This window comes from Pongo abelii, chromosome 21 (assembly GCF_028885655.2).
Source record: "Pongo abelii isolate AG06213 chromosome 21, NHGRI_mPonAbe1-v2.0_pri, whole genome shotgun sequence".
NCBI classification, from domain to species: Eukaryota; Metazoa; Chordata; class Mammalia; order Primates; family Hominidae; genus Pongo; species Pongo abelii.
Window position 1 is genome coordinate 67,787,948 of NC_072006.2, and position 21,825 is coordinate 67,809,772.

At 61.3% G+C, this 21,825-nt stretch overlaps 1 protein-coding gene across 2 annotated transcripts; it reads right to left on the reverse strand.

The window, feature by feature from the left end:
- Nucleotides 1-7,317: 7,317 nt before the first annotated feature.
- On the reverse strand, nt 7,318-21,500 carry CHRNA4 (cholinergic receptor nicotinic alpha 4 subunit). Of its 2 annotated transcripts, XM_024238776.3 has the most exons (6): nt 21,277-21,500; nt 19,796-19,947; nt 16,497-16,541; nt 16,139-16,248; nt 10,451-11,825; nt 7,318-7,536 (listed from the first exon to the last, which is right to left on the reverse strand). In XM_024238776.3, exons 1-6 carry the CDS (start codon nt 21,350-21,352, stop codon nt 7,411-7,413), a joined length of 1,884 nt encoding a protein of 627 aa, XP_024094544.2. In that variant the 5' UTR covers nt 21,353-21,500; the 3' UTR covers nt 7,318-7,410. The 2 variants fall into 2 exon arrangements, with proteins under 2 accessions (XP_024094544.2, XP_054398330.1); XM_054542355.2 differs by lacking the exons at nt 16,497-16,541; nt 19,796-19,947; nt 21,277-21,500 and having other exon boundaries at nt 10,451-11,689; nt 16,139-16,229.
- Between the last annotated feature and the right edge of the window lie 325 nt (nt 21,501-21,825).

Sequence of the window (21,825 nt, forward strand, 5' to 3'; positions counted from 1 at the left end):
GAGTAGGCAAAGCCTTCTCAAACAGGACATACGAAGCACTAACCATTAAAACAAACAGAAGGAAAAAATGACACTTTGTCAAAATTCAAAGCTTTTCTTCAAAAGACACCATTAAGAGAATGAGGGCTGTCAGAGGCAGAGAGGACCTACTCTGACCACAAGTCCTGGACGGAGGTTTTACATCCATAATGTACACAAAACTCCTACAACCCACTAAAAGCAGACAATCTGATAAAACAATGGGCAAAATATTTCAACAGATCCTTCACAAAAAGAAGACATACGAGTGTCTCGTAAGCACCTAAAATGGTCAACATCACCATCATCAGGGAGGCACATATGAAAATCACAGTCACTGCAACGGCAAAGACACTGGGTGCTGGTGAGAATGTCGGGGCGTGTGGATGCTCCAGCCACCCTGGAAAACAATGTGGAGGCTCCTTACAAAGAGAAAAGTACAGGCCGGGCATGGTGGATCGCGCCTGTAATCCCGGCACTTTGGGAGGCTGAGGTGGGTGGATCACCTGAGGTCAAGAGATCGAGACCAGCCTGGCCAACATGGTGAAACTTCGTCTCTACCAAAAATACAAAAATTAGCTCGGCATGGTGCGCATCTGTAGTTCCAGCTACTCAGGAGGCTAAGGCAGGAGAAGCACTTGAACTCTGGAGGCGGAGGTTGCAGTGAGCCGAGATCGCATCATTGCACTCCAGCCTGGCATCAGAGCGAGACTCCGTCTAAAAACAAACAAACAAACAAAAACAGAAAAGTACAACTATCCTATGCCCTCAGCAATTCTACCAGGTATTTGCCCCAAAGAAATGAAAGCAGGTGTCTGCACGAAGCCTGCACGTGAGTGTTCACAGTCACTTTAATCAGAGAAGGTCCAAACTGGAAACAATCCACATGTCCGTCGATTACTCAACAAATTGCAGCAAATCCATAAAGACGGGTGAATTATGTCATATCCATAAAGACGAGTGAATTATGTCATATCCATAAAGACGAGTGAATTATGTCATATCCACACAGGTGAATGAATTACATCATATGCACACAGATGAGTGAATTAGGTCATATCCACAAAGACAAGTGAATTAGGTCATATCCACAAATATGAGTGAACTACGTCATATCCACACAGACAAGTGAATTACATCATATCCACAAAGACGAGTGAATTACATCATATCCACAAAGACGAGTGAATTACATCATATTCACAAAGACGAGTGAATTACGTCATATCCACACAGATGAATGAATTACATCATATCCACAAAGATGAGTGAATTACGTCATATCCATAAAGACGAGTGAATTACATCATATCCACACAGATGAATGAATTACATCATATCCATAAAGAGGAGTGAATTATGTCATATCCATAAAGGGGAGTGAATTATGTCATATCCACGCAGATGAATGAATTACATCATAAAGAGGAGTGAATTACGTACATTCAGCAGCTTGGGTGAATACCCTGAGGACTAAGCTCTGATTTCTTATCTTGCCCATCCATTCTCACCAGATGTGTTTTATTTGACCCTATATATCGTGACTTACTTTCCAGTCTCACTCTGGTGTAACATTATGAGACAAGGAAAAAAAAAGCTTTATGCCAAAATATATTTCCTTGCCATACCTTGAAATTGCCCTGCAGAGTCTCTTGTGGGAAAAACCCACATTCTATAGAGAATCCCTTTCCCCTTTGTTTTCCTTCCTTTCCAGATCCAGAAGATAATCAACTAAGAGCCAGGCACCCTTTTAGGTCCAATAAGAAACATTTCACAACCTGCTGTCTCTGAAGTCTGCTATCTGAGAGCTTCCTCTGCACCAATCAAACTTGGTCTCCACAATCCTTTTTCTCAACCTGAACACTCCTTTCCATGGATGCCAGGTCTTCAGATAAACTCAACCAATTGTCAACCAAAAAATGTTTGAATTCACTTTGAACTGTCCCACCTTTCTGAACCAAACCAATGTATTTTTTAAATTTATTGATTGACATCTCACGCCTCCCTAAAATATATAAAACCAAGCTGCGCCCCACCACCTCAGGCACGTGCCCTCAGGACCTCCTGAGGGCTGTGTCACGGGCCATGGTCACTCAGATTTGGCTCAGAATAAATCTCTTCAAATATTTTACAGAGTTTGACTGTTCGTCAACAACCCCAAACGCTATGCTGCATGACAGAGGCTATCCACAAACGCACCTGTTCCACCTACATGAAGTTCTAGAACATAACAGAAATGATCCACAGCTCTGGGAATCACGTCAGCGGTTTCCTGGAGCGCAGAGGGTTTTAGCTACACAGGACATGAAGGAGCTCTCTGGGTGACGGAAACGTTCTGTGTCTGACTAGGATGGTAGTTACGTGTTGTCTGCAAGAAACCCTCCTTATATGTAATGAAATGGAGCAGTAAGGTTAAAAGGAGAGACTAGAAAAGGATCTACCAACTCTCCAAAGACGGCCGGAGTGCTTACGTGATGATGAGAAAAGGAGACTTGAGAGAGTGGGACGGTACGAGGGATAGACAGGCCGTTACATTGCAAGCAGGTGCCCCCTGGCGAGAACACAGCAACCTTGAATGCAACATAGCAGAGCTTCCAAATACACGAAGCAAACGCCAGCACGCCTGCGAGAAGGGGCAAAGCCACGGTTCTCCTTGGTGACCTCACCTTGGTGACCTCAGCTCCCCTCTGAAACGTCCTACACCGTGTAGACAGAACACTGGCCCGGCTTGAAGGACACCTCAGCAGGCAGGACCTGGCGGGCATTTCTAGAACGTTCCCTGAAACAGAGCCGAAGATGTCAAGGCTGCGTGGAACCCTGATGAGGACAGACCATATGCTGGACCCAATAACAAGTGTGACGGATTTGAAAGCACTGAAATTAAACGGAATACTTCCCTGACTCCAGAGGAATTCAGTTAGAAATACAAAACAGAGATTCAAAAACCTGACAAAATAGGCACATCATAGAAGAAACGTGAACAGCCGATAAACGTGTGAGAAGATGCCCCAACTCTAGTAACTAGAGAAATGCGATTTAAAACACAGAACTGTATTCCCACCAGACTGGCAACAATTAAGAACCCTTGGTACGGGGGAGAATCGGAGCCCTGAGAGGAGGTAACATCGATGCAACCGCGTTGGCAAACCCTTCGTCAGCAGCTCACTGAGCCGACCACGCGCCCTTCCTTCCCACAGCTGAGCGGAGCTCCTGGGTCAGCCTCCCATGGAAACACATAGGTGCCAAAGTCTGTTCACAGCAGCCCCGAGCTGGTGACGGGTAAATAAGATGGTGGAGCCACGCAGTGGAGCCCGCAGCACAGTGGCCGCGCAGCGAGCAATGACCCGGGATCGGAAGCTGACAGAAGGGCACACCGGGCGCGGCCATGCACAGAACCCAGGGCCAGGCAACGCCAGGCAGAGGTGTTGGGTGACCTCGGGCAGGTCGTGGCTGGCCGGGCTGGGCAAGGGATTCCTGGGTGCCGGCTCTATGCACATATTCAGTCTGTGAAAGAAAATGCCTTGTCATGCCACTGAGGATTCACACGCACGCTGTGTACGTTACCCCGCGAGGCAGGCAAATGCCAAGAAACGCCAGCTCAGATTAGCGCAACGGGAGCGCCTGTCTGCAGACAGGGAGTGTAAATAGCACAGTCACATGGAAGGTACGTTGGCATTATCTCCTAAAACCCAGTGCAAACCCCTCACAATCCCACTACCAGGTGTTCATCCTGAGCAGCGAGCTTCCAACCATGGGTCAAGAAATCAGTTTTGTGGGTCGCACCCAGCCTTTCCTATAGATTGAAATAGAAGAAACTTGAATAGAAAATGCAAAGCACAGCACACGTGGTGACGGTGCATTTTATTCATTGAAGTCTGTGCACACACTGGGAGCACATTCCAAGGCTTGGCAGACATTTCCTGCAGAATCCGGGCAGCCGCACCTGGGCTCCGCGGGCCACGCGGTCGGCGGGACTTGGTCTGTGGGGCTGGCTGGGGTTGCTTCCCCAGGTGCTGTGTGTGCTGCCTGATCCAGCATTTCTGGTGCAAAGTGAAAGGACTCAGCCGCTTTAGAAACCCGAAGCCGCTTCTCCTCCGGGGGGCACCTGCTAACCCAGCAGTCCCGCAGCATCTGCGTGCCCTGGAGTGTCCTGGGCCCGCCCTTAACTTACAAGGGAGCCTGAGTGACCACTCCAGAGACCAATGCCATTGAGAGATTACCACGCTTCCTGAGAGGAGGGCCATGTCACCCCAGGCCGGGCCACACGGGAAGCACCCAGGCCGGTCCGGAGGCAGAAGGGGCTGGGAAGCCCTGGCCAGGGCCTTCACTGGGGCCTCCCCTGGGAAGGAGGGGGCAGGGTGGTGTGAGCAGCCGCAGAGGGGCCGGCGCCCCGCAGGCTTTGAGCTGCAGCAGTGTCTCCCGCTGCCTGGTGCCTGGCTTGCACAGGGCGGGGAAACACTGGCTTAGTGTGAGACTTTGATAGGGGGCCAGGGGACACAGCCCTGGCAAGGTGGGCTCTAGGCAAGCTGTCCACCCCCAGGAACTAACTGGCCCTAGGAGGAGCAGTCCTGGGTCTGAAAGATGTTAAAACATTAACAGATACAGAAAATAAACATGCATAACGGATAGAGTGCCGTGCACACACCGGCACCTCCGTTCCTAATCACCGACAGCTGCAAACAAAGTCCGCTAACAGGTGATGGACAAACTGCGTCTTAGTTTATTCAGACAGAAGAACACTGCTCACAATTAAAAACGAAGGAACAGACAGCAATGAGCTACAGACACACACAACAGCACGGATGAAGCTCTAAGTCATAGGATGAAGAAGCCAGACATCAAAGGCTCCAGCTGCAGGATTCTGACTCCTTGAATGTCATGAGCCGGAGAGGTCAATCCACCGCGCTTAAGTCAGAGCCACAGGTGGGGAGGGACCTTCTAGGGGCTGGGGTCTCCGCTGAAGAGCACGCATCTCGCCATATGTAAGTTTTACCTTAATTAATAAAAACAACACTGGACGCAAATACGCCAACATTGTTGTCAAGGTTAATTTGGCGTGGTGGGAATATGGTGCTTTATTTGGATTTTTTTTTTGAGCCTCAAAAAGAAAGAAGAAAGGGAAAGGGGTCTTCCCCCGGGCAAGCAGCCACCCCCGGCAGGAGGGTCCCCTGGCAGGAGCGTCCCAGCCACTCCACAGTTGCTCCTGACCCAGAAAAGAACAGCTGCAGCTGGGCCCAGCATCCCGGGCCGCTCCTTGCAGCTGCCCATACATCTGGCAGCTGGATCCGCTTATGCAATGTGGATCAGGCTTCTTACATCTGAAATCTGCGTCTCTCTCCCTCTTCTGAGACCAGTGTCTCCTGCCAGCTTCCATGGCCCCAGGATGACCTCACTCTCCCGGGGTCTCTCCGCATCCTGGGAGCTCTGGCCGTCCGGGGTCTCTCCGCATCCTGGGAGCTCTGGCCGTCCAGGGTCTCTCCGCATCCTGGGAGCTCTGGCCGAGGGGCAGCAGGGGCTGATGGCGGAGCGGGGGCAGGTCAGAGCTCAGCAGATGGGGTCCTGAATACACGGGGGATGTGGGAGGGGCCGGGGGGCTGGGGATGCCCAGGATTTGGCACGAGGGTCTCTGCATCCCACCCACTCCTGGCACAAGAGCCCCAGCCTCAGGACCCCGGTCACAGGCACCCGGGGGTGGGGGTGACCAGCAGCAGTTCAGAGGCAGGTGTGGGCAATGTGGGCCTGAGTCTCCTCCCCACTCACATCACTGCCCGCAGGGACACAGCAGCATTTCCTGGGCACTCGGCGTGCCGGGTTCCTAACCTCAAGTATTCATTCTGCTCTCAGGCACCTCCTGACAAGACCTTGGCCCAGGAGAGCTCAGCTTGGGGACAGAGGGATGAGATGCAGTGGGACGCAGGGCCCAACCCCATCCCCGCCCTGGGCTGGATGGGGTTTGGGAGCGGCAGAATGTGGACCACTCAGCAGGAGGCTTCCTGACTGCCCTCCTCCTGAACCGACGTCACTCTCAGGCAGGGGACATGCCGTCCTGGCCCCGCCCCTCTGGGCCCTTGGAATCATGGAGGGGTGGGGCAGCCTGTGCCCACCCCAAGGGGAAGTGTGCCCCTGGGGACACTGGGGGCTGCCAGGTGCGCCATCTTCAGGGGGTGCACTGCCGGGCTCCAGGGTCATGCCTGGAAACACTTCAGGCCTCCCCCACCTCTGGGTACCGCCTGCGGGGGTGAGGCCCTGCTTAGCTCTGCCTGCCCTGCCAGGATGGAGGGCACGGGCCTGTGTGGAAACCCCAGGGCTCCCTGACCCCCATGAGGTTTCTCAGGGACTTCCTGCCCCGAGGGTCCCAGCATCTCCCAGGTGGAGGTCCTCAGGGATGCCCCCACCAGCTCCCCATAGCTACCGTAGCAGGAAGTCCTTCTTCCCGAACCCAGAGCCCAGGGCGGATCTCCCGGGCTGTGCACCAAGATGGAAACCCTCAGGGTCCTGGGGGAACCAGGGCCCAGGTCTGGACTCCATTCGGGACCCTCCCAGCTCTGGGAAATCACAACACAGAAGTACCCCCGGGGCTGGAGCCACTAGGCCCCCGTGGAGCCCTGGCCACCTGCCACAGAGCCCTGGCCCTACACCTGGAAGGCAGAGCCCTGGTCTCTGGACTCGCTGGGGCTGGGTGTTCCTGTCCCCCGCGGGGGGCCTGCCCAGCGGAGATTCTCCCCACGCGGGACCAGCTCCACAAAGCTCTGTTCTCCAAGGCTCCTTGGGCACAAGACTTGAGTTCTCACTAACTTACCCAAAACACAACCGAACACAATCCCTGCCTGGACCCTCTCCTAGCGAAGCAGATTGGAGTGCTGCTGGCTCACCCTCATGGGGCCTGAGAGGCGCAAGGACCCTGGGGGAGAAGCTGAGGCCCACACAGGCGCAGGACACGGTGGGTGGGAGAGGCAGTCGGGCATCCAGAAGACGGGGCGCTTGGGGCTGAAGGGGCGTGAAGTCCCTTCAAGGGCCCCTTGGGGCAGTCGGGACCATCACCAGGTCTGCTGAGAGACTGGGAGGAGTGAGTTCCATCTGCAGGGGAGCTCAAGAGACTCTTGAAATGGACTTAGCCCAAGTCCTGCAGGTAGAAGGCGCTGACCCCGCCTCTGCTCCAAGCCACTGCCTCCTGGGGCCACAGTCCAACCGGAAGCAGCTCTGCACTCGGTCTCCTCAGAGGCTGTGTCCCTATCCAAGGCTGTCTTACAGCAGACACAGAACAGGAAGGATAATTTGGCAAATGTGTGACCTCGCAGAGTCCAGGGATGAGCCAGCCCGGCCCCAGGCCGGCCGCATGGATGCTGACCCCGTGCGCTGCAGCCCCAGGCCGCACAGGCTCCTGGTCCCTTCCTAGATCATGCCAGCCAGCCAGGGCGGCAGGAAGAGGCCCACGGTCCCCAGCAAGCAGACGATGATGAACATCCAGAGAAAGATGCGGTCGATGACCATGGCCACGTACTTCCAGTCCTCCTTCACCTGCAAGCACAGACGCCGTCACTCCAGCACGGCCCGGCTGCTGCCGGCGGCGGCCGGCGGGGAGAGCCCTCGGGACCCCGGCACACACCTGCACCAAGGGGAGGAATCGGGGTGCACGGGACAGCCAGTGCTCTGCGGGGGGCATCATCACCACGGCGCGGGGCAGGAGGACCCTGGAACCCTGGGAATTCCGGTTGGGCAGACCCCCTTGTGGAGACAAGCTCTGCACTATGCCCTGTGCGCCCCCACCTCTCGGCAGGTGGCCTGTGCTCCAGGAAGGGGGCACGGGGGAGGGGGGCTCAGGCACCCCGTGAGCGGTCTGCTGTCAGCTCACCAGCGCTGGGAGGGGCCCATCCCCCTCCCCGTTTTGCAGATGGGCAAATGTGGCCCCGTGGGGGCACAGAGGGCAGACGAGAGCGGCACACACGGAGCCCGCAGAGCCGCCGCCATCTGCAGTCTCTCACTCGAGCCTCCCCTGGCCTGTCCCGCTTTCACACTGAGGCGCACAGCCTTCAGGGGCGGCTGTGGTTCCATATCTGCACGGGGACAGCGGGTTCCCGCTCCAGGTCCGGCTTCTAACCCCACACTCCTGGGGCTGATGCAGGGCGGACCCCGCCCTGGGTGACCCCCAGGAGCAGAGGCCTAGGGAGGGCAGAGGCAGAGGCCTGGTCAGACCTGGAGTCGGGAAGCCACTCTCGAGACAGCCGCTGTGTGCAGCCCAAGGCACTCACCGCTGTCCTCGCCCCGGCTCCCCCGTCCCGCATCTCTGGCTCCCCCGTCCCGTGTCTCTGGCTCCCCTTCCTGTGTGTCTCTGGCTCCCCGGTCCTGCCTCCCTGACTCCCCCTTCCCGCATCCCCAGCTCCCCCGTCCCGCGTCTCTGGCTCTGCTGTGTAGAAGGACCTGAGACAACCCCTAAGCTGATGAGCTGCCTCTGGGCCAGGCCATGAGGGTGTCCTGGGTCCCAGGCCTGTGGATGATGAGGGATGGGAGGGATGTGCCGCGAGGGCCTGGGCCCACTGTAGGGACAGTGCCGCCTGCCGCTCTGATTTTTTATAGCAGGACATGGGTGTCCTGATCGTGTTAAACTGAACCAAATGGCCATATTTATTTACGGGAAGCCTGAAGGCAAACCGGGTCACTTATAAATAAAGTCCTGCCCAGGCCTCGGCTCTGGGGGCAGGGACGCGGCCGCCCTCTCGCCCTTTCCCATGTGCCTTTAGTTCCCTGGGTTCTGTGTGCCGCGTTCCATCCACCCTGAAGATGAAACGCAGCCGCAGACCAAAGCCTTCCCTCTGTCCCCGAGGTGGCTGCTGTGAAGTCAGCTCTGCTCCCCGCAAGCCCAGAACCAGGTCAGGCAGCGGCAGCAATCAGCCCGAGAAGGCTGCTGGAGGGGCCCAGGCCGCGCTGAACGCCAAGCTCAGACCCACTGCCAGCTTCAGGGCTGCTTTGATCAAACACCTAAAAGCATCTGACCCCACGGTGGCACGGCCCGGGCACAGCTGCCTCTCGCTTCAAGAGCTGGCAGCAAAGCAGGGTCCGACGCTTCTCCAGGCTGCTCTCGCGACCCCAGAACGTTCTGGAACCTGCAGGAGGCTTTGCAGCTTCTTGGGATTCAGTGGGGTGGCTGTGTGGGGCGAGCAACTCCCTCACTTCTCAGGGGTATGGAGCACGGGCCCCTGGCTTTGGGGCTCGCTCAGCTAGTGGGGGCAGGCACCAGATGCGTCCGAATAAACCATTGAGGATGGCGCTCTGGGGTCCTGGCAGAGGTGGCCCCTTCAGATGGAGGCGGCACACTGAGGGCGCCAGGCCCTGGCACCGGGACAAGAGCCGGGAGGTGCCGGCGACAGCAGGTGGATGGACAGGACAGATGCCGAGTTGCCCCTGTGGACGTCATGGGCTGCACGGCCTAGGCTGAGACCCCCGGCGGCCTGCGTGCCCCACGCATCCCGCCCCATTGTCCCGTCTGTGGACCCTGGCCCCTGTGCCTCCCCCCGTGTGATAAGCAGTAAGTGTCTGCAGAAGGAAACAGGGAAGCTACCCGGTGCTGGGGTCATGCCTCCCCCCGTGTGATAAGCAGTAAGTGTCTGCAGAAGGAAACAGGGAAGCTACCCGGTGCTGGGATCAGGCAAAGCTGGCTCAGCCCCGGCCTCTCCTGCATGGAATGGATAAGAGACTGCACAGCCACGGGTAACACGGACGTGGCTACCACTTAGCAGAGACTGCGGCTCCTGGGGCCTCTGTGTGGCCAGTGCCTGGCACTGGAGGGTGAGGGTAGGTGGGCTGGCCCAGGGCCCCGGGGGGCCTTAGCCATGGGACCAGTGCTCTGCCCCGAGCCCGTGGCTCTCCCACCCGTCCCCAGCTTGGCCGTGTGGGGCTGATGGTCTTGGGGCTGTGTCCCTGTCCCGGATCCTTCCTCCTGCCACCAGCCCCTCCCATCCCATCTTCTCTGAGCCCCCTACATCAGGCCCCAGGTACGGAGGGGCCCCGGGGAGGCCCATGGGGCAGGCACAGGCGCGCTATGGGGAAAGGGCCTTGGCAGTGCCTCGTTGCGTTCTGGGGACTTGGCCATTGCTGGGCAGGAGTTCCCAGAGTGCCCCCGTGCTGTGCTGGAAGGACGCTGCCTGTGGCCCCTCACCGTGCCATCCGCCGAGGCCCACTGTGTCCCAAAGCCGGAGACGGCACTGGGATCCACCCTGTGCCAGCCACTCGGGGCCCCCTGCCCCGATCAGCCTGGGACCTGCGGCCACATAGCAGGCTTGGGAAGAGGCTGCTGCAGCAGAGGCCATGCCATGCACCCCAAAGTGAAGCAACCTGGGGCCTGGGCCTGGCTCCTGGATTATGCACCAAGAAGAGAGGGCATCCGCTGGCTCTGTCTGGGCCAGAGGCGCCCAACACAGCCATGGGCAGGACTTACCGAGAAGTCTGTGTCTTCGGCCTTCAGGTGGTCTGCAATGTACTGGACACCCTCCACCGCCCGGGTCAGGGCCGGCGACAGGGGCAGGTGCCGGGGCGGCGCTTTGGTGCTGCGGGCCTTGACCGTGGCGCTCGGGGACACCGAAGAGGGCTCCTTCTTGCATGTGCATTTGCACGGAGAGGGCTGGTCTGGGGGTGGGAGCTCAGCCGAGTAGGTCTTGCGAGAGGCCAGGGCGCCGGCAGCCTGGCCATCTGCCTCGGGGGCAGCATCGTCTCGGGGAACACAGTACTGGATGCTCCGAGACCGGCACCGGACGCTGCCTTCTACTGCTTCGCCAGGGCTGGACATGTGCTGGACGCTGAGGGACCTGGCTTTGGCCAGCCCTGGTGCCTGGGTGCTGTGGGGTGGGTGGCAGGGTCCAGGCGAGGGGTGGGGGCTGGCTTTCTCAGCTTCTGGGGGCTGCAGAGCAGGGAGCTGGTCGGAGGATGACTTGCAGGCAGGCCCAGGCTCAGCTGGCACATCCAGGGGGACGCAGAAGGACGGTGAGGGCGGATGCCGGCTCTGGGTGCCGCTCGTGGTGGGGGGCTCCCCCTCTGGCTCGGGCCAGAAGCGCGGGGCACTGGCCATCTTGTGCATGGACTCGATGAGCCGCCGGCAATTGTCCTTGACCACGGACGGCCGCTTCATGAGGAGCAGGCGCGGCACGATGTCCAGGAAGACCCTGCGTACCCAGGTGGGCATGGTGTGCGTGCGCGGCGAGCGGTGGTGCACATTGAGCACGAAGACCGTGATGACGATGGACAGGGTGACGAAAATCATGGTGAACAGCAGGTACTCGCCAATGAGCGGGATGACCAGTGAGGTGGACGGGATGATCTCGGTGATGAGCAGCAGGAAGACGGTGAGTGACAGCAGCACGGAGATGCACAGTGTGATCTTCTCGCCGCACTCAGAGGGCAGGTAGAAGACCAGCACGGTGAGGCAGGAGATGAGCAGGCAGGGGATGATGAGGTTGATGGTGTAGAAGAGTGGCAGCCGCCGGATGACGAAGGCGTAGGTGATGTCTGGGTAGATCTCGGCACAGCACTCATACTTCCTGGTGTTGTAGGTGCCCACCGCGTCCACGATGACCCACTCACCACTCTCCCAGAAGTCCAGCTGGTCCACGCGGCTGTGCATGTTCACCAGGTCGATCTTGGCCTTGTCGTAGGTCCAGGAGCCGAATTTCATGGTGCAGTTCTGCTGGTCAAAGGGGAAGAAGGTGACGTCGATGCTGCAGGAGCTCTTGTAAATGGCCGGGGGAGTCCACTGCACCCGCCCGTCATGGAACAGGTGGGCCTTGGTCAGGTGGGTGACCGCGAAGTCCCCGTCGGCACTGGGCAGGAAGAGAGCGAAGGGTGTGAGACCCCCCACGTCCATGCCCATGTCCACGTCCACGCCCGCGTCCACAACCACGCCCACGTCCACGCCCACGTCCACACCCACATCCACGTCCACACCCACACCAACATCCACGTCCACGCACACATCCATGCCCGCATCCACGCCCACGTCCACGTCCACGTCCACGCCCCACACACAGGCATTCTCACGTCATGGGAGCACAGAAGGGCTGGCGGCCTTGCCCGGGTACACTGTTTGCGTCTTCTCACTTACTCGTGCACCTTGGTTTATCATCCCTGAGCTGGGGGTAGCACGTGGTTCAGAGAACAGGAAGGGACCTACGAGTGCCTGACACACATAATCACTGCTGCTGGTGATTATCCTTATCCATGAGTGGCGCATGGATGGGACTAGTCTCCCGACATCGCCTCCTGGGACACACGGTGTCCCCATGTGCCTGCCCCTCCAAGCAGCACCCCGGGCCACCATGGGAATTCCTCACCCAGCTTCTGCCGTTAACCCCAAGGACTTGGAGGCCACCTGCTGGTATGTGAGCATGAGGACACCAGGGGCCACAGAGGCAAGGACAGGTGCCCTGGCCATGCAGGGCCAATGCAGTGGGGCTGCATATGCACTGCCCAGTTCCAGGGCCACGTCTGAGCCACTGGCTCTGGACTCTCTTTTGCCTGGATGGGGACATGGGTGTTCTGTCCACAGGTCCAGGTGGGCAACAGAGCAATGGAGTGAGGGGCTGATGTCCCTTGAACTCCTCCTGGTGGGCAGAGCTCCCAGCCCCAGCCCCTGGTTCCATAGACAGTGGCTGGCTGGGTGGGACGCACTGCAGGAGCACATTAGGTGCTGAGGCAGCCAGGTTTGTGGAGGCAGCAGCCAACCCCCCACCCCCACCCACAGAAGTCCCCACCGATGGGAAGCCTGAGGCCCCATTAAATCCCCAGCGTTGGCAGGCATGGGGCCAGGCTCAGCTCTGTGGAGGGTGCTGGGGCACGACACGTCCGGGGAAGCGGCTGCCCAGCTGCACACCTCCTGCTCTACCTCTGCCAAGCTGCCTGGACCCCTGCCCATCCCTCCTCTGTCTCATTCCCTAAGAGCCCGCTCAAAGGCCAGGGCCTCCCCAGGTACTTGGGTAGAGCTGGCCACTGTTCCCCGAGCTTCCTCTGTGCCTGCCCCTGAGTCCCAGGGCTGGACCTGCACCTCAACCTCCCTCCCAACCCTCAGGGACCCTCCCTTGGTGGAGCCGCCGCTGCTGGAGCTCTGCCCTCCAGGTCGTGGAGACCTGGCCCCCCACGGTCTCAGTCGGTGCTGAGCCTCTGCCCCCCTGAACTGGTCCTGAGCCAACACCGCCAGCTGGGCTGCCACTCAGCTGCAGAGGGAGGGAGACCCAGCAAGAGCCACCAGCTGCATCTCAATGCGGCTCCGGCCCAGCACAGCCTGGCTCCTGAGCGTCCCTCCAGCGGGGGGTGGGGCTTTACCACCTATGTCAGTCTGGGTGGAATCAGGCTCAAGTTTGCTCCCTCTCCCCAGCCCATCTCTCCAAAAACCAACGCCCTCCACCTTCTGAGGCACAAATGAAAAGATTCTCATACGGCAAGCAGATGACTACTCCACTCAGCACACACTCTGCAGGGGATGCCAGGGCCATGCTCAGGGAACAGTGCAGGTCTGCGCCACTCTGGGCAGGGCCGCCCTCCCTCAGGGTCCTCTGCCCATGCCACAGGAAACAGGACAAGGTCAGGGCCAGGTCCCCCAGCCCCCAGGTCCCACACCACCCCTGGGCCGTGTCACTGCTCCTCCCTGCCCCGCCCACCCCTGGCTCCAGCCGCCCTCTGGGGAGCCTTTGAGGAGAACCCCATTTGGGCTGAACCACCCAGCCGTGAGCCGGTTCTGGACTCGCAGCATAAAGCTGCACCCTGGGAGCAGGCAGGGTCTGAGGAGCCGCCCAGTCCAGCAGGTCCAGGTTCCTGCTCCAGGGCCCACAGGCTGGCGTGAGACCCTCTGTCCCCTCCACCCCAACCCCAGTCCAGGTCAGGGATTTCTGGGCTCCTGCCCCGAAGGGCCAACCTTAGAGAAGTCCCAAGTGGACAGCAGGGCCCCCAACTGGGGGTGGCCAAAGCCCAGAGAAGGGCCGAGGCCTGCCGCCCTGCAGCCTGGCCGGCCACCAGCCGCAGCCACCTGCTGCCCCAGAAACAGGCCTCCTCGGCGGGAGCAGACTCAGCACCAGCGGCCACTCCAGGAACCCCGGGTCCTGTCCGGAGAGAGCCTCGGTGACAACCCCAGCCCCGAAGAGAAAACTGGGGTCACCCCACTACATCCCACAGGCCATGGTGAGGAGGAGACACAGGAGGACATGGAGTGGCAGCAACCCCTGCTCTCCTGAGCTGTGGTCCTGGGGGGGCTGCGGTCCTGGGGGGGCTGTGGTCCTGGGGGGGCTGTGGTCCTGGGGGGAGCTGTGGTCCTGGGAGGGCTGCGGTCCTGGGGGTGGCTGTGGTCCTGGGGGGGCTGTGGTCCTGGTGGGGCTGTGGTCCTGGGGGGGCTGTGGTCCTGGGGGGGACTGTGGTCCTGGGGAGGGCTGTGGTCCTGGGGGGGCTGTGGTCCTGGGAGGGCTGTGGTCCTGGGAGGGCTGTGGTCCTGGGGGGACTGTGGTCCTGGGGGACTGTGGTCCTAGGGGGGCTGTGGTCCTGGGGGGCTGTGGTCAGGCAAGAACTGTGATCCTTGGGGGGGGCTGAGGTTCTGCAGGTGGCACTGTAGCCCTAGGGTGGGATGAAGTCCTGGGAGGACTGTGGTCCTGGCAAGGAATGTGGTCCTGGGGGCCTGTGGTCCTGGGGGCCTGTGGTCCTGGAGGAACTGTGGTCCTGGGGGAGCTGTGAACCTGGTGGGGGCTGCAGTCTTTGGAGGGCTGTGGCCCTGGTGAGGCTGTGGAAGTGGGGGAGGGGGCTGCAGTACTCAGGGGGCTGTGGTCCTGGGGGTTTGAGGTCACAGTGGGGGCTGTGGTCCTCAGAGGCTTCGTTCCTGGGGGCTGCATTCCTGGAGGGCTGTGTACAGGCACCCAGAGTGGCTTCTCTGCCCGGCCCATCCTGGGCGTTTCCACTTCTCCCTGAAATATGTCCGTGTGAGTCACACAGGCGGATTCGGTGCATGGTCTTGGTGGCGGGGAGCTAGGTGGCTTGCAGGGGACAGGGAGCCTGTCCTAAGGGAAGACCACCCGCCGCCCACTCACCACTGACCACCTCCCCAGTGCACCCTGGAAAAGCGTCCGGCCCTCCTTTCATGTGTGGAGGCCCTTCCCACTGCCATTACTGGAATCAATTGAGTTGGAAGAGGAGCCCAATCGTTCTTAATCATACAGCAGGGTTTGTAGGTCAGGCGGGCGCCCTGGGGCCTGGAAGGGGCTGTGGGCAGATGGCTGGGACAGGAGAGGAGGAAGAGCTTCCATTTGCTTTGTTTGTGGGAGCTGCGACCCTGCCGCGCCCAGGCCCTGAGCCTGTGGCCAGAGATCGTCCCTGGAGGACTCAGCTCAGAGAGCGCTGGCTGCCGGGCGCAGGGCCCTCGGCACAGATCTGCAGGAAGGACAAGTTGGAGGACAGCAGCCTCCGGAGGCCACCGTCTGCCACGGCCAATCCCTGGCAACGCTGCCCTGGCTTCCAGGCACAGAAAACCCGTTTCCATGACCAGACTTCATCTTGGCCTCCCAGGAGCCTGACATGGACTTGGCCCAGCCCGAGGCTTCGTTTGCTGGGGACCTGGCGTGACATGTCCTGGGCAGGGCCTGAGCGTGCAGAGAAAGCAGAGGCCCTAGTGGCGTGGGAACCATCTGGGGCTTCCTCACCCCTCTCCAGGGCACCCTGCGGTCCACACTATTCTCCCAGGAAGCCCAGAATGGGATCTGATGGCGAAAAGCACTCCAGCCCAAAAGGACTCTCCTGCAGCTGTCAAGGGTGGGGGCAAAGACGTCCGGGGTCAGGAGCCAGCCCCCAGGCCTCAGGACTGGTCCAGGCAGGGACACCGTGCCCAGGTGCCGCAGCAACTCTCAGGCCCCTCCAGCTCTGACGCTCCAGTGCTGAGACCCAGGGATGCCCTCAGCCTCTTTGCTGGCCCGGGGGGACCCTTTCCTCTTCAACCCCCACCAATTTCTCCATTGCTCCTGCTTCTTCTTTCCTGGGCCTGGGCTGGCATGGATGGGGCTGGCATAGGCCCTGCTGGGCCAGGCTGGGCCTTGGTGGAGCTCCCTGTCTGGGCAGGGGCAGGTCCTGGCCACCCCTGCCCACCAAGACCCTGTAGGGGACTCACTTGTTGTAGAGGACGATGTCCGGCCGCCAGATGAGCTCAGAGGGGATGCGGATGGAGGTGACATTCTCGTAGTCAGCTGGGTCCCAGCGCAGCTTGTAGTCGTGCCACTCCTGGATGGGGTGGGGTGGGGGGAGGCAGCAGGGTGAGGGGTGTGGGGGAGGGTGGGGGTGGGGCAGGGCCAGGGCAGGGCAGCAGGGTGAGGGGTGTGGGGGAGGGTGGAGGTGGGGCAGGACCAGGGCAGGGCAGCAGGGTGAGGGGTGTGGGGGAGGGCGGGGGTGGGGCAAGGCCTGGGCAGGGCAGCAGGGTGAGGGGTGTGGGGGAGGGCAGGGGTGGGGCAGGGCAGTGCCCTCCCACTCACCTGCTTCACCCATACGTTCGTGGTCATCATCTGGTTCTTCTCATCCTAGGGCACAGAGAGAGGAAGGGGGCCAGTGACCCCTTGGTGTCTTTCTCTGGCCCTGGGTTTCCTCATTCACAGCCACTGGCACAAGGACAGGGCCAGGGCGAGATATGGTGGACGGGCGACCTCTGGAGGGGGCGAGCACCCCGTCCCTGGAGGCGGCCGAGCCCAGGATGGGGACTCTGAGGGGACCTAGGGATGTGGGGACAAGGCCGCAAACATCTCCAGCAGGAAACTGGAGAGGAGGTCGGCGGCCTCACAGGCAACCCCAGCTAAGGACAGGTGTGGCGGGCATGGGGAGCCTCCTTCTGCCCACCTGCCTTGCTCCCTCCCAGCCCTTGGGGGCAGCCCCTCTGCAGACAAGTCCCCCACGTGGGCACACACAGCCAGCAAAGCTGCCCCTGACACATAAGTGGGTTCCACTGCTGGCCAGAGTGGCCCCTCCAGGACTGTGCCTCATGACCTGAGCAGGTGGGACCTGTCACTCAAGGTCACTGTGTACAGCTGGGCCACTCACCCCAGCCCCTTCCGGCCCACCCCACCCACCTCCTTCCACATCCCCACAGGACCACGTCCCCACAGACCACATCACCATAGGACCACATCTCCATGGACCACGTCCCCCCAGGACCACGTCCCCCCAGGACCACGTCCCCACAGAACCACGTCCCCACAGAACCACGTCCCCACAGAACCACATCCCACAGGACCACACCCCCACAGGACCACATCCCCACAGGACCACATCCCACAGGACCACATCCCCACAGGACCACATCCCACAGGACCACATCCCCACAGGACCACATCCCCACAGAACCACATCCCACAGGACCACATCCCCACAGACCACATCTCCACGGACCACGTCCCCACAGAACCACGTCCCCACAGAACCACGTCCCCACAGAACCACACCCCACAGGACCACATCCCCACAGGACCACATCCCCACAGGACCACATCCCACAGGACCACGTCTCCACAGACAATGTCTCCGCACAGGGCCATATCTCCCCACAGGACCTCATCCCCTCAGGACCTCATCCCGTGTGTCTGAGGAAGCTCCAGGGTCCTCAGAACCAGCTTCATGTGGCCAGGCCTGGCCCTCCTGCCCAGTGTCCTGCCCTACCCCCTTGCAGCCATCACTCTCAGGCGCCCTCTTGAAGCTGGAGGGCAGGTCAACACTGCACATTTCACCACCACTCAGCACTGGCCTGGGCTGGTTGGAAAAGCACTGGGTCTTCCAGACCCTCCTCGGCAGCCAGTCCTGGGGCCTGAGCTCACACATGCAGCTCACAAGCCCTCCCCTCCAGGACAGACCCTGGTGATGGCATCTATAACAAGTATCCGAGCCCGCAAAGGTGGCACAGGTGAGTCCCCAGCCCCTGGTGGGACAGGCAGAGTGGGCCAGACACAAGGCAGCCTCTTCCACATACATGTGGCCCTCAGCCTTAGGCCAGCACCCAGGAGCGCCAGGCAGCCCCTTCCGCACACACGTGGCCCTCGGCCTTGGGCAACCAGGAGCGTCAGCACCCATGTGTGCATGTTCACGTAAGTCCTTAGCCGGCTGCAGGGTGGAGAGAGGGGTGGGCAGCTCTGGGAGTCTTGGTGCTGGGTATGCTCCAGGCCTCAATGTCTCCTGGGCAAACTGGGGACTCTGTGGTGGTGCAGGGAGCCATGGATTGAGCCCTGAGAAGCTCAGGTAGGCAGCCAGGTGGGGGGTGGCAGACCCAGAGCCTTGGGCAGCCGCCAGCGGCCGCCTCTGCCAGCCACCACTTTGCAGCCGTGTTTGCAAACCTCAGCAGGCTTGCCAAGCCTGTGCAACCCGCATTGTCTTCTGGCTGGGCCTCCGCCAGGGACACTCCACAGGAGCCACTCAGGGGCAGTTCCAGGACACTGAGGGTGGAGGTCTGGGTGGCCGACCCTGGACGGGGCTGGCTGACTGGGTCTCCATGCGCCGCCCTGCACGGGCAAGTGCCACCACTGAGCAGCCTGTCGGCGGGAATGTGGCTGCAGCTCCCCACACCTCCCAAAGCCCCTGGGGTGTGGCCCACTCAGCCTGGGATAGTGAAGCAGCTCTCACCCCGTTTCACAGGCCCCAGGCCCAGGGTTACCCAACACGCACGGCACCAGCCTCCCAAAGAGAGGAAATTCTCCGCAACCCAGTAGCTCCTCCCTCAGCGGCAGACCCAGGCTTGGCATCCTGGCAAGGTGTGGGCTGGGCCTCTACAGCATACAAATGCCTCCCCATGTGGGGGTGCCCTCCTGGACCAGCAAGCTGGGATTTGGCAGCAGGGCTGGGGCTGGCAGACTCCAGTGTGGTAGACAACAAGCCCCTGCAGCTCAGCTAGCCATTGGCTGCCCACTCGCAAGCGGGCCAGCTCCCAGAGGCCACGGCCTGCCCAACCTGCCCTCCTCCATGGTGGCAGCCCCCAGGCTATGCACCCCCACCCAGCCAGGTACCCTGAGGGATGGTCTCACCCCATTTGGAGTGGCTGAGCCTGGCTGGGAAACGTGGAAATGTCTCTGCTGCCCCTTACCCAGCCCCTCCAGGGCCGCCGAGACCCCAGACGGTCTGGCTCAGGCCTGGATAGGTAACCAAGCATCTCAACCGAGCACAAGGCCAAGCCGCCCGCAGCTCAGTTCTCTCAGCCTTGAAGCCTCCTGGTTCCTATCCCTGCCTCAGGGCTCCATGTGCACTGGCCCACGCTGCAGGGGCCTGGCTGGACCCATAGGCAGCCTCCTGAGCCCCCCACCAGAAAGGAAACATACTTCAGACAAACAGAACTCCCCCAAGACTCCCCCAAACCCCACATTCCAGATCTGCGGGTGAGGGGCCTCTGGGGCCAGCTGAGGTTAGGGTGCTGCCGGGACACCACAGTGCCTGCCCCTGCCCCGGCCGGTTGTCCCTGTTGCTCCGAGGTCACAGCGTGCCCCACCACCCCCAAGCAAGGCCTTTGCTGTTCTTTGCTTCTGAAGGTGCCTGGGCTCCGTACTAAGAACCTGGCCACTTGGAGTGTTCCCACATCGAGCGGGAGGAAAGGGCAGGGCCTGGCTGGGATGCTCTGAACCAACCCTTGGCTGGAACTCAGGCGGGGCAGAGCTGGTGGCTGCCGTTCTGGCGTACCAGCCTGGGCCACACACTCACAGCCACTGGGAGTGTTGATGGCTGTGTCCCCTCTGCCCACCCAGACCCCTGTGCTCCTTGCAGGGCGACCTCAGTCACAGCGCACGATGGCCACGCCCTCACCTACCACGTCAATGAGCTGAGCAATGGACAGGCCGAAGCGGACGAGGACCACGTCTGAGATGTTGGCCACGGGTCGGGACCACTTGTTGTAACCGGAGAAGAGTTTCTTCAGGAGCCGCTCCTCGGCGTGGGCCCGGGTCTCCACATGGCTGCTGGCTGCGGGGAGAGGCAAGCCAGTGGCTCAGATGCAGGCGGGACAGGAGCCGGGAGCTGTCCAGGAGCTGTCCAGGCTGCCCCAGCACCCTGCCCAGCACGCTCAGCCACGTCCACTTCCTTTCAGCTCCTCACACGAGCACTTCCCACCCCAGGACCTGTGTGCGTGCCGGGCGTGGCATGCGCTGCCCTCCCTTGGCCTCTGTCTTTCTCCCACCCCTGGGTGTAATCGTGATTTCCTCGCGGAAGCTTCCCAGGCCCCTCAGCCCACGGAGGCCTTCCCAGCACCTCGCACCGCACCACAAAACCAGGCAACGGATGGGCCGAGGACTGCTTTGGGTCTCCTGTCACACTGACTTCCAGGGAAGGGCTGTGCCTCTAGCAACTGGCGAGCCAGAGGACACTCGGGGGTAACAGCAGCACAGGAGGGAGCACAGGGCAGCGGGGCCAGCCCAGGCAGGAAGAGGGAGGAAGGCGAAGCAGGATCAGGCCCCCAAAAGCGCCCGCTTCCTACGGAACCTCCCGTGGTTCATCAATCCCCTGATGCCCGAGGAGTGTTTCAGATACAGACCCCAACGAGGTGCCAGCCCCCTCCGCACCCCAGCCTGCCCGTGCTCTTGGTCAGACCCAGAACGCCCTTGATGAGCCGCTCTGGAGGAGCACAGCCCCAGGTCCATCTGCGCTCCAGGTCCGGGGCCCCAGGATCTGAGGCGTTCCCTGCCTGTCCTGGGCGCTGCCACATGGGGCGGGTCTGGGCGGAGGGGGAGACCTCCACCTCCCTGCTGGGTCCCGCTGGCCTGAGAGCACAGACAGGACTCGAGGAGGGGGAGGGGTCAGTTCTACACACCTGGGAGCCTTGACTCCCAGCCCAGAGTCCCCACCCGCGACCTTGTTCTTCCTGCAGAAAAGGTGGGTGGGGGCCGCCAAGGGCAGAGGCCACCCTTCTGATCCCCTAAACCGGAGGAAGCAGGCATGGGGGTCTTCAGGGAAATTTAGCCGGATGGATGGGGGAAGGGCGAAGGGGGCCCCACCTCTGCTCAAGTTCGAGCTTTTGGGGCCAGCCCTGAAATAGCAGCGGAACCCCCCACACCCCGCGGAAACCCCTTTTCCCAGCCCTCCGCATTCGCCGGCGGTTAACTCCCTCCTCGCCTGGCTCAGCCCGGGTGCAAAAGCGCAGCCTGTACGGCTGGGGATGGGAAGCCTCGCGGCCGCCCAGTTGCGCGCACCCGCGGCTTGGGACCGCAGTCAGGAGCCTCCCTCCCTCTGGCTCCGGGGGTCCCAGGCCATCCGAACGCGGGCGAAAGGGGGCCCATCCCGCGCCCCGTAACTTACCGCGCAGGAGGCCGGTGCCCAGAAGCAGCAGCAGCGGCGGCAGCAGCCGCGGCGCCCCGGGGCCCCCGAGCTCCATGGCGCACGCACCTCGCGGGCTCTAGATGCGGGCGGCTCCCGGCTCCCCCCCGCTCCGAGGCCAGTGCGCGCCCAACTTCATGCCTCCCGCGCCTCGCGGGCCGCTTCGGCCGCCGGACCCGGTTCGGCTTCTCCTGCGGGGCGCGGTGCGGCGGCGGCGGGGCCGGGAGCGCCGGGCTGTGGGCTCCGTGGCGCGGCCCCGCCCGGCCCTGCCCGCCTCAGCCGGCTGGGAGGGGGAGCAGGGGAGGGGGGAGAAGAGGAGGGGGAGGGGACGGAGAGAGAGAAGGGAGGAGGGAGCAAGGGCCGGGGAGAATGAGCGGGGACGGACCGCGCGCCCAGGGGGACGGGGAGGCTGCGCTGGGCCCCGGGCGGGGGTAAAGTTTCCTTGTCCTCCCGGGGTTCGAGACGTGCCTGAGCCGGGGACGGGGACCCCGGGGTCACTGCGTGCGACTGGGGGGTCCCGGAGCCGGTCTG

Excerpts from the sequence above, each read along its gene's own strand:
- CHRNA4 (XM_024238776.3), bottom strand. The coding sequence starts at position 21,352 with ATGGAGCTCGGGGGCCCCGGGGCGCCGCGGCTGCTGCCGCCGCTGCTG. Across the intron at positions 16,542-19,795 it reads TTGCTCAGCTCATTGACGTG|GATGAGAAGAACCAGATGAT; the intron begins GTAGGTGAGGGC and ends TCTGTGCCCTAG. Across the intron at positions 16,249-16,496 it reads CGAACGTATGGGTGAAGCAG|GAGTGGCACGACTACAAGCT; the intron begins GTGAGTGGGAGG and ends CACCCCATCCAG.